The 12,589-nt window shown below is 41.8% G+C and overlaps 1 protein-coding gene across 1 annotated transcript; it reads right to left on the bottom strand.

Moving 5' to 3' along the window:
• Positions 1 to 10,764: 10,764 nt before the first annotated feature.
• LOC127678805 (olfactory receptor 13A1-like) lies at positions 10,765 to 11,712 on the bottom strand. Its single transcript, XM_052174043.1, has one exon. It carries the CDS (start codon positions 11,695 to 11,697, stop codon positions 10,765 to 10,767), a length of 933 nt encoding a protein of 310 aa, XP_052030003.1. The 5' UTR covers positions 11,698 to 11,712.
• Between the last annotated feature and the right edge of the window lie 877 nt (positions 11,713 to 12,589).

The following is a 12,589-nucleotide window of genomic DNA, read 5'->3' on the forward strand; positions in this document are numbered from 1 at the left end:
TTAAATTTGAATGCTTAACTTCTTTTGGGTTTGATGAAAAGTTACTATCTTGCTTTTTCCAGGGTGAAGTTTCCCTCCTTGTATTGGTGTTGTCCTCCTATTATCCTTTTTAGGGCTGGGTTTGTTCATAGATATTGGGTAAACTTGGTTTTGTCATGAAATATCTTAGTTTCTCCATCTATCGTGTTTGAGAGTTTTGCTGGATATAGTAGTTTTGGTTGGCATTTGTGTTCTCTTAGAGTCTGCATGAGATCTGCCCAGGACCTTCTAGCCTTCATAGTCTCAGGTGAAAAGTCTGCTGTGATTCTGATAGGTCTTCCTTTATATGTTACTTGGCCTTTTTCTCTTACTGCCTTTAGTATTCTTTCTTTGTTTAGAACATTTGGTGTTTTGATTATTATGTGACGGGAAGTATTTCTGTTCTGGTCCAGTCTGTTTGGAGTTCTGTAGGCTTCTTGTATATTCATGGGCATCTCTCTCTTTAGGTTAGGGAAGTTTTCTTCCATAATTTTATTGAAGATGTTTGCTGGCCCTTTAAGTTGTAAATCTTCACTCTCATCTATGCCTATAATCCTTAGGTTTGGTCTTCTCATTGTGTCCTGGATTTCCTGGATATTTTGGGTTACAAGCTTTTTGCATTTTGCATTTTCTTTAACTGTTGAGTCCATGGTTTCTATGGAATCTTCAGCATCTGAGATTCTTTCTTCTATCTCTTGTATTCTGTTGTTGATATTTGCATCTCTGTCCCCTGATTTCTTCCCAAGGCTTTCTATCTCCAAAGTTGTCTCCCTTTGAGTTTTCTTAGTTGTTTCTACTTCTGATTTTAGATCCTGGATGGTTTTGCTTAGCTCCTTCACTTGCTTGTTTGTGTTTTCCTGTAATTCTTTAAGAGATTTTTGTGTTTCCTCTTTCATGAGCTCAGCCTGTTGACCAAAGTTCTCCTGTATTTCTTTAAGAGATTTTTGTGTTTCGTCTTTCATGACCTCAGCCTGTTGAGCAAAGTTCTCCTGTATTTCTTTCAGTGTTTTTTGCATTTCCTCCTTGTTGGCTTTTGTATTCTCCTGGATTTCTTTCAATGATTTTTGTGTTTCCCTTGCAAGGGCTTCTAACTTTTGATCCATTTTCTCCTGAATTTCTTTATGTATGACCTTCATGTGTTCCTGTACCAGCATCATGACCAGTGATTTTAAATCCAAATCTTGTTTTACTGGTGTGATGGGGTATCCAGGACATGTTGGTAGAGGAGAATTGGGTTCAGATGTTGCCATATTGCCTTGATTTCTGTTAGTGACGTTCCTGCGTTTGCCTTTTGCCATCTAGTTCTCACTGGTGTTAGTTTATCTTCTCAGTGCTGGACTCACCAGTGCAAGCTGCCCCTTCCCAGTTGGCCTCTGGTGCACAGCTTACCTCCTGCACTGCTTGTAGACAGTGTGCTGCTGCCCAGGCTGTTCCGATCCCAAAGCAGGCACCCGAAGGCTCCCGCTGGGGCCCGCTGGATTCACTGGAGCACACTGACTTCTCCCAGCTGGCCGCCCGGAAGCCCAGCTAGCCACTTGCAGGACTTGGAGATGTAATGCTGCAGCCCAGACTGATCTGGATCCGGAAGCGGAGAGAGTAGAGCTAAGGGCTTCTGCCTGAGGCCTTGCCCCAAATTGTGTCTGTGGAGCAGATGGAGCCCGTGTGCACTCCCAGGGTGTGCCGACGGTGTATGCTACTGTGACCTCCCCTGTGTTCCGCTCACTCCGCTGGGCAGCCGATCCGCCAACCGGGCTGTCGCACACAAGGTTAGCCTGGCCGCCCAGTCCCTGAGTCCAGGCAAAAGCCTGGGAGGCCAAGGTCCGAGCAAAGTTCCCCTAGGGCTATGACTGTTAATTGGGTCTGCCAGGTGACTAGGATGGCGGGCGTGCGCGCCCGCGCTCCCTGAAAGCGCCGGGAGAGTCTGCTTTGCTAACAATCACCTGGGCGGGTTGACTCACAGATGGCCCACCAAGCCGCCCAATTCTTGGGGTCAGTCCTGTGCCTTTTGGGGCCTGGACCCCCGCTTTGTTAGCCTTAGGCTATGCCTGTTACAGGTCTGCCCGCCTGAGCTCTCTGTCGTCCTGCAGGCAAAATGGCAGCGGCGCGCTCGCAGGCCTGGGCAAAAAAACCTCCTGCCTGGGTTGGCACCCCGATGGCCCCCCGACCCGCCCAGGGCCTGGGTGCAGGCCAACGCCCGTCGGGCTCAGACCACCGCGGTGTTGGCCTCGGATTATGTTTGTGTACCTCAGTCCGATCCGTGGAGTACGGAACCAAGATGGATGCACCTCTCCTGACTGGTGGGAGGCCGAGTTCTGAAGTGGCCTCCGTGCAGGAAAGGCGCCGCACAACTGCAGCTGCTTGCTGCCCGGCTGGTCAGCGAAGGTCAGTGGTCGTGGGCGCAGGGCCTAACTGGTCCCTGTGACGCCTTGGTTCCACTGCTGATGGCCCTTCAGCTGGAGCAGCCACTGCTGCCGCTGCCGCTGCCGCCGCCGCCTGCAAGACAGTCCGAATTCATTGTTTTTAATAGCTGCGTAGTATTCCATAGTGTAAATATACCACATTTTCTGTATCCATTCCTCCGTTAAGGAACATTTGGGTTCTTTCCAGCTTCTGGCTATTACAAATAGGGCTTCTATGAACATAGTGGAGCATCTGTCCTTATTACATGCTGGGGAATCCTCTGGGTATATGCCCAAGAGTGGTATAGCGGGGTCCTCCCAGTTTTTGCCCAGTTTTCTGAGGAACCACCAAACTGATTTCCAGAGTGGTTGTACCAGCTTGCAACCCCACCAGCAATGGAGGAGTGTCCCTCTTTCTCCACATCCTCCACAGCATCTGCTATCATCTGAGTTTTTGCTCTTAGCCATTCTGACTGGTATGAGGTGAAATCTCAGGGTTGTTTTGATTTGCATTTCCCTGATGACTAAGGATGGTGAACATTTCTTTAGGTTCTTCAGAGCCATTCAAGTTTCCTCAGGTGAAAATTCTTTGTTTGGCTCTGTACCCCATTTTTAGTAAGGTTATTTGGCTCTCTTGAGTCTACCTTCTTGAGTTCTTTCTATATCTTGGATATTAGCCCTCTCTCAGATGTAGGGTTGGTAAAGATTTTTACCAGTTTGTTGGTTGTCATTTTGTCCTTTTGACAGTGTCCTTTGACTTATGGAAACTGTGATTTTGTGAGGTCCCATTTGCCAATTCTTGTTCTTAGAGCATAAACTATTGGTGTTCTATTCAGGAAAATTTCCCCTGTGCCTATGTGTTCAGGGGTCTTCCCCAGTTTCTTTTCTATTAGTTTCAGTGTATCTGGTTTAATGTGGAGCTCCTTGATTCACTTGGACTTGAGCTTAGTACAAGGAGATAAGAATGGATTGATTTTATTTTTCTTAGAGTTTGTTTATGTAGTGGATTACATTGATGTATGTCTGTATATTGAACCATCCCTGTATCCCTGGGATGATGCCTACTTGGTCATGGTGAATGATCATTTTGATGTCTTCTTGGATTCAGGTGGCTTGAATTTCATTGAGTATTTTTGCATTGATATTCATAAGGGAAAATAGTCTAAAGTTTTCTTTCTTTCTTGGATCTTTGCGTGGTTTTGGTATCAGAGAAATTGTGGCTTCATAGTATTGGTGTTATGTCATCTTTGAAGGTCTAATGGAATTCTGCACTAAAACCATCTGTTCCTGTGCTTTTTTTTTTTTTTTTTAGTTGGCAGACTGTCAATGACTACTTCTATTTCTTTATGGGTTATGGGACCATTTAGACAGTCTATCTGATCGTGATTAAACTTTGGTAGTTTGTATGTGTCTAGTAAATTGTCCATTTCATCCAGATTTTCCAGTTGTGTTGAATATAGACTTTTGTAGTAGGATGAGATAATTTTTTAAATTTCCTCAGTTTTTGTTATAATTTCTCCCTTTTCATTTCTGATTTGTTAATTTGGATACTGTCTCTGTGCCCTGTGGTTAGTCTGGCTAAAGGTTTATCTATCTTGTTGATTTTCTCAAAGAACCAGCTCCTGGTTTTGTTGATTTTTTTATAGTTCTTTTTGTTTCTACTTGGTTGACTTCAGCCCTGAGTTTGATGATTTCCTGCCTTCTTCTCCTCTTGGGTGTATTATCTTCTTTCTGTTCTAAAGCTTTCAGGTGTGCTGTTAGGCTGCTAGTGTATACTCTCTCCAGCTTCTTTTTAGAAGCACTCAGAGCTATGAATTATCCTCTTAGCACAGCTTTCATTGTGTCCCATAAATTTGGTTATGTTGTGCCTTCAATTTCATTAAACTCTAGAAAGTCTTTGATTTCTTTCCTTTTTTCTTCCTTTACCAAAGTATCATTGAGTAGAGCATTGTTCAGCTTCCATGTATATGTGGGCTTTCTGTTGTATTTGTTGCTACTGAAGACCATGCTTACTCCATAGTGATCTGATAGGAGGCATGGGATTAGTTTGATCTTCTTATATCTGTCGACATCTATTTTGTGGCTAATTATATGGTCGATTTTGTAGAAAGTACCATGAGGTGCTGAGAAGAAGGTTTATTCTTTCTATTTAGGATAAAATGTTCCATAGATAACTATTAAATCCATTTTGTCCAAAACTTCTGTTAGTTTCACTATGTCTTTGTTTAGTTTCTGTTTCCCTGGTCTGTCCATTGAGGAAAGTGGAGTGTTGAAATCACCCACAATTATTGTGTGGGGTGTGATGTGTGCTTTAAGCTTCAGTAAAGTTACTTTTATGAATGAGTGTGCTCTTGTATTTGGAGCATAGATGTTCAGAATTGAGAGTTCTTCCTGGTAGATTTTTCCTTTGATGTGTATAAAGTGTCCTTCTGTGTCTTTTTTGATGAGTTTTGGTTGAAAGTCTATTTTATTGGATATTAGAATGGCTGCTCCAGCTTGATTCCTGGGACCAATTTGCTTGGAAAACTGTTTTCCAGCCTTTTGCTCTGAGATGTGTTTCCTGTATGCAGCAAAATGTTGGGTCCTCTTTATGAATCCAGTCTCTTAGTCTATGTCTTTTTATTGGGGAACTGAGTCCATTGATGTTAAGAGATATTAAGGAATAGTGATTGTTGCTTTCTGCTATTTTTGATGTAATTTTTATGTTTGTGTGGTTATCTCTTTTTTGGGTTTGTTGAAAGGAGACTAATTTCTTGAATTTTCTAGTATGTAGTTTCCCTCCTCTTGTTGATGTTTTCCATTCATTAGCCATTGAAGGGCTGGATTTGTAGAAAAATACTGTGTAAATTTCTTTTTGTCATGAATTACCTTGGTTTATCCATCTATGGTAATTAAGAGCAATTGAGAGATTTGCTGGATATAGCAGTCTGGGTTGGCATTTGTGTTCCCTTAGGGTCTGTGTGACATCTGCCCAGGCTCTTCTGGCTTTCATTGTCTCTGGTGAGAAGTCCAGTGTAATTCTGATAGGTCTACCTTTATATGTTATTTGACCTTTTTCCCTTACTGCTTTTAATATTCTTTCTTTGTTTAGTATATTTGGTATTTCAATTATTATGTGACAGGAGGAATTTCTTTTCTGGTCAAATCTATTCGGAGTTCTGTAGGCTTCTTGTATATTCATGGGCATCTCTTTCTTTAGGATAGGGATGTTTTCTTCTATAATTTTGTTGAAGACATTTACTGGCCCTTTAAGTTGGAAATCTTCACTCTCTTCTAAAACTCTAGTCCTTAGGTTTGGTCTTCTCATTTTGTCCTGGATTTTCTGGATGTTTTGGGTCAAGACCTTTTTGCATTTTTCATTTTCTTTGACTGTTGTATCAATGTTTTGTATGGTATCTTCTTCATGTGAGATTCTCTCTTCTATCTCTTGTATCCTGTTGTTGATGCTTAGATCCATGACTCCTGACTTCTTTCCTAGGTTTTCTTTTCTTTCTTTTTTTTTATAATTTTCTATATTCTTTGTTTGCATTCCAAATTATTTCCCCTTTCCTGGTTCCCCCTCCTCATAAGTCCCATAAGCCCTCTGCCCTCTGCCTGTTCCCCAATCAACCCCCTCCCACTTCTCTGTCCTGGTATCCCCTACATTAGTGCATCAAGCCTTTCCAGGACCAGGACCTTCTCCTTCCTTCTTCTTGGGAATGATTTTATATTTGAATTGTGCCTTGGGTATTCAGAGCTTCTGGGTTTATAACCACTTATCAGTGACTGCATTCCATGTGTGTTCTTTTGTGAATGGGTTACCTCACTTAGGAAGATATTTTCCAGTTCCAACCATTTGCCCAAAAATTTCATGAATTTGTTGTTTTTAATTGCTGAGTAGTATTCCACTGTGTAAATATACTACATTTTCTGTATCCATTCCTCCACTGAGGGACATCTGGGTTCTTTCCAGCTTCTGGCTATTATAATTGAGCATAGTGGAGCTTGTGTCCTTATTGCATGTCGGGGAATCCTCTGGGTATATGCCCAGGAGTGGTGTAGCTTTCCAAGGTTTTCTATGTGCTGAGTTGTTTCCCTTTGTGATTTCTTTATAGTTTCTACCTCCATCTTTAGATCCTGGATGGCTTTGTTTAATTCTTTCACCTGTTTTGTTATGTCTTCCCTTAGTTCTTCAAGGGCTTCTCCCTGTTTACTTGTGTTCTCCTATATTTCTTTAAAGGAGTTATTTATGTCCTTAAAGCCCTCCATCAGCATCATGCACTGTGATTTTAAATCCAAATCTTGATTTTCTGGTGTGTTGGAGTATCCAGGACTTGCTGTTGTGGGAGAATTGGGTTCGGATGGTGCCATATTGCCTTGATTTCTGTTAATAACATTCCTATGTTTGCCTTTTGCCATCTGGTTGTCTCTGGTATTAGTTGGTCTTGCTGTCACTGGCTGGTGCTTGTCCCTCCTGTGTGCCTGCAAGCCTATCACAATACCCCTGGGTGACTGGCTTCCCTGGCACAGATTGCTATGGGGCTGCCCAGCTCCTGAGTGCCAGTTGGGCCTTGGCAGACCGAGTCCCAAGTGATCTTACACTCTGTATTCCTGGCTGCAACAGCCTGCTCAGTCACAGGAGAGAAGATGTTGGCTTCACCTCTAATTGTGGGAGTCAATGCAGAGCAGATATCCCCTACCAGACTAGGTGCACAGACTGCAGTGGCAGTGTTTCCCAGCTCCTGGGTGCAGGTGGGACCCTGGCGGGCTTTGTCCCAACTGCTCTTCTACTTGGGTGATCCCTGTGGTACCTGTCTGCACCTCTACACAGTCACAGGAGCAATTGTTATATAGCCATTTTGACTCATATGTGGGCCCACTTATCAGTTATTGATTTTAATGCTTGTGTTACCATGGCACCATTAAGAAAGTCCTTTCTTTTGACCATGTATTCAAGAATATTCCATATTTTCATCCTTATCATTTCAGGGTGTTGGGTCTTAGGGTGAGATCTTGACTCACTTGAAGTTGAGTCTTGTCAGAGATAAGGATCCAGCTTTATTTTTCTACATGTAGCTTTCCAGTTTGACCAGGATCATTTGGTGAAGATATTATCTTAGGGTTTTCATTGATATGGTGAAACACTGTGACAAAAACAACTTGGGGAGGAAAGGGTTTCTTTGACTTACATTTCTATATCATTGTTCAACATCAAAGAATGTCAAAACAGCAACTCAAACAGGGTAGAAACCTGGAGATAAAGCTGATGCAGAGCCCATGGAGGAATGTTACTAACTGAATTGTTCTCCATTGTTTTCTCAGTCTGCATTCTTCTAGAACCCAGGACTACAAGTCAGGGATGGCAGCATGTGACATGAACTGGGCCTTCCCCTATCAATCACTAATTAAGGAAATATTTTACAGCTAGATCTTTCCTTTCCTCCTCTTCCTCTTCCTCCTTCTTCTTACCAATTTTTAAATTTTACTTTACATCCAAATCTCAGCTTCCCTTCCCTTCTCCTTTCTTCTCAGTCCCTCATACTCACCTGACCTCTCCCCATCTCCCCCTTCCTTTCTCCTCAGAAAAGAAAGGCTTCCCATGGTTATCCACCTACCTGGGCACTTGTAAGTACAGTGCTCTTAAACATTAAGCTAATTCTGTGACTTACCAAACCTGTCAATGTAACTTTTATTTGCCAGATCTAATTGTCATCTTAGAGGCTCACTGCTGATTAAGCTCACTTTCTACTTCTTTCTGAACTCTGGCTGGCTGGTTCAATTCAGCTCTTCTGTCTCAAACTCCAGTTCAAGCTGATTCAATCTGGATTCTCTTGACTTCTCATTGAATTGCTGTGCTTGACCTCAAAGTAACCTGGCTCCTTCTTATTTTCTGGCTTCAACTGCTTCTGCTGACCTGCACTGAACTTCATTAACTCATCTGAACTTAACTTCATTCATTTAAATGTCACAAAAGTGTCATGAACTGAACTCAACTGAATTCTACTGCATTGTCTGAACTCAACTGAACTACACTTAATGAAGTGCCCTCTACCTACATGTCATTGTTTGTGATTAAAGGTGTAGACTAAAGGCATATCGGTTTTCCACTCAGAAGAATTATAGGTATATCGTATTCCAGCTTGATCATATAGACCTAGAAGTTCTCTGGATCAGATTCCTTGCCACAGCAAGCATGTTACTGGATTAAAATTCCTCTGCATGAGCCCCATTTATAGCCAGAATCTGGAAAGAACTCAGGTATCCCTCAACGGAAGAATGGATACAAAAAATGTGGTATATATACACAATGGAGTACTATTCAGACATTAGAAAAAATGAATTCATGAAATGAATGTTTCAAATGAATCATTTGAAATGTAAATAAAAAATATATCGAATAAAAAAATTCCTCTGCATGAACTAAATTTTACTGCTAATTAATTTGGGAGTGTAAGTTCTTCAGTGAGGTATAATTCAATTACTTGAACATGTGTTCCAGCAGCCACTATGATATTGTTTTAGAGATGAGAAATCTCTATCCTCAGTGCATGCCTCCTGTGGGCTTTTGAAGCCCTGCTTTGATTCTTTACTTCATTCCTATTATCATTTCATAGCATTCATTAAAGCACAGATTGTATCTCAAGTTCATGGAAGGACACCATTACAGATTAGGAGATTAGACTTGACAACCTCTGATGCCTACTGAACTTGCCCTGATTTCAACATACAGAGAGGTCAGACCAGAGCCATATACAAGCAAAGTAGCCCTTTTCTAGACACAGTGCCGCATCAGAGGCTTGCTTGGTCACAGTTCTGACTTAGGCCCCAGTACCTGCTGTGTTCTGTGTGACCCGACTTCTCCTGGAAAATTACTGCTATATTTTATTCCATGTAGGTGATGTTAATGTGATATGAGGCATGCTCCATCAAAGAATCCCCAGATATTGTATTTGTGAGATGCATGCATGTGTGTGTGTATGTATGAGACCATTTGTATACTCAATCTATGATTATCAGTTGTTCTATATCTTAAATATAAGTCACAAGACTAGTAACAGAAGAAATAGCACAAAATTGACTTCAAGATGAAGGAAACAATGTGAAAGAAGCTAACATTCAAAACATATCATGCCAATGCTGTATAGTTGTTAATCTTTATTCTTTCCATAACTGAAGGCCATTTAGGAGATCGCTGAGGGAAACTTCTGTCCATGCAGGTGACAGTGTTTCCAGAAATGACTCACTGAATCAGGGGATCCACTCACCATGTAGATACCACCATCCCAGCAACTGGGGACTGGAAATCATGTCTAAAGGGAAAAGGAGAAAAATCACTTGAGCACAGGTGTTTTTCTTCTCTGTGTTCTGGGCTACCATGATGGGAGGAAGCTTCTCTACCACATAAGCCCACTGCTTTGAGGTCCTGTCTGACCATAGACCAAAACAAAGAGCCATGGACTAGAGCTTCTAAAACCATGAGACAAAATAAATGTTTTATAAAAGTAGTTTAGTCATAAGGATGGAGAGATAGAGGGAGAGAGGAAGAGAAAGAGAATAACATTGGATGTGTAGGGAGATAGGGAGAGTCTTGGAGGAGGTGGGAAAGGGGAACAAATATGAACAACATATATTTTATGAAAAAGAGACTTTAGCATTTGCTTCTTTACTTATAATCATTATTGGTGGCATGCTGGGAGCATCCACTCCATGCTTTGAATGTCGTCATTTATCTACTTCTCCCTAAACTGATAAAAAATAATTAGTCTTTCCCATTAGTTTGTCTCATCCTTGTGAAAAATCAGCAGAACTAATGTGAGTTCACTTTTGAAACTTATGCTTCAGCTCAGCTCCATGAATTCGTTCTCCCTCTATGCCAATATCACCAGCTTTGACTATCATAGCTAAGAAAGAAGAAATCCCATTCCTCTCAACATTGGTCTTCCCAAGACACCATGGCCAGGCTAGCCTGTGAAGCTCCTTATGAAGTTTAGATTAGCTGTAGTTCTGAAACCAGGGTCATTGATGTTTATAGGGAGGCACTGGATGAAAAAGCTTTATTTTGTGACAAATATCATTGTCATCCACTGAAAATATTCTAGTTCAAGAATATGGAATCTCCATTTAGATAAATTTTTAATTACTTTAAAAATAATGTGTATTTATCAGGAATAAAAACTTTACTGTTTGTTTACATTGCCTCTACGAATTCTGTTGTTTTGGAAGTTACAGTTAGTGAACTTGTCCAGTACATGCATCAGAAAAAAAAATTTCTGAAGCATAAATAGGTATATTTTGCTCCATGAAGCTCCTCTCAGGAAGACATGTTTAGGAACAGCCCAGTTTAGGAGAATATTCCACACATCTCTATTTAGTGTGAGAAAGAGGGTAAGAGCATGCCCAGGGCTAGCTTGACATCCTTTTTCCTCAGTGTGTAGATGAGAGGTTTCAGGGTTGTGTTGAGAAGTGAGTATAGCAGCGTGGTAGATTTGCTTCTTTCTGGGCTGTAGCTGGAAGCAGGACTGACATAGGCACAGAACACAGATGAGTAGTACACAGAGACCACGATGACGTGGGATGAGCAGGTAGAAAAGGCCTTCCTCTTGCCCTCAGCAGAACCCATGCGCAGGATACTGACAATGATGTAGCCATAAGATAACAGGGTTAGCATGAAGTTGATGCCTCCGTAAAAGACATCTGCCATTAGAGTAATAATGCTGTTTACATATGTGGGGCTACAGGAGAGCAGGAGTGGAGGAATCTCACAGAAGAAGGGGGTGATAACCTTGGGGCCACAGAATGACAGTTGTGTCATCAGACCAGTGTTGACAGATGCATTCAGAGCACAAATGGACCATACCTCCATGGACAGGGCCCCACATAGCTGTGGTCTCATCCTAGAGCTGTAGTGGAGGAGAAAGCAGATGTCCACAGAGCAGTCATAGGCCATGACTGTCAGCAGCAGCAGCTCTGAACACAAGGACCACACAAGGAAGAAGAGCTGGGCCATGCGCCCCTTGAAGGAAATGGTGCTTTCCTCCAACAATAGACCAACCAGTGCCTTGGGAAGCACAGAGGAGGTGCAGATAATATCCATGGTGGCCAGGTTGCACAGGAAAAAGTACATGGGGTTGTGGAGCCCAGCACTGAAGGTGACCAAAGCAATGATCAAAATGTTGCCCATTAGAGCCATTGTATAGAGGGACAGGAAGCAGCCTGTCAAGAACAGTCTTAGACTAGGGTGCTCTGAGAACCCTTGCAGAACAAACTCTGTCACTTCTGTCTGGTTGGGCCTTGATGTCATAATGGAGAGTATCAGGTCCACTGTTTGCTGTGTTTATCAACTTCTGACAAAATATCACAATTTACAACTATGACATCTGATTTTCAAACTTGAACACTTCAAAATTCTCTGCTGTCATAAAGAAAAAGAGTAAATGTATTTCCTTCAGGATTTTTTTGTCTCATATTTGTCTATACCACACTTTTTGGAAAACACATTTCATGTACTTTTAATTTTCTATCTCAATTCTCTCACTCTACTGATTTGGATCAAGCAGAATATCTTGTCTTTCCTCGTCTTCTTGAACACATAGATTGAATGGAGTATCTCTCACTCAGGGCCTGCCTGTGCATCCTTTCTCTATCACTGACAAGCTCTGGATCATCTGACAGTGATTAGAGGCCCAGCTATTTACTCCTTGCCCCCACAGCAGGTATTCTCCACATGATGGCAACTTTTGGATGGATACACACTGACATGGTTCTTATACCTTGTTTTGTCATCTGACCTGACTTCTCAGTCACTTTGTCTTCTCTGATATTAGGATTGGGGACTCTACTACCAGTCTCATCATTATGATTTATATCTTCCATAGTTAAGTAGCCATGCCTTTTCTAAATTTAGCTTACTGTAATCTGTGACTCTTGGTTGTTGATACTTTCCTGAATCAAAATTGCCTCAAATCTATTGCCCCAGAGATCATTTGTCAAACCCAAGCCTATACATTCAAAGTACTTCTGTGGCTTTTATGTCTTCATGAACCATGGTCCTATCATAATTCCAACTGCTGAATTCGCTCCCATTCTCCTCAGCTTTTCCTGTGTGGCATTAATGGCCTTTTGAGGAAGCTCACCCTCAGCTGTCTAGTGTTTCATGACATGTGTTCTATGTACCACAGCTCCATCTCTCTGAC

The sequence above is a fragment of the Apodemus sylvaticus genome, chromosome 1, assembly GCF_947179515.1.
Source record: "Apodemus sylvaticus chromosome 1, mApoSyl1.1, whole genome shotgun sequence".
NCBI classification, from domain to species: Eukaryota; Metazoa; Chordata; class Mammalia; order Rodentia; family Muridae; genus Apodemus; species Apodemus sylvaticus.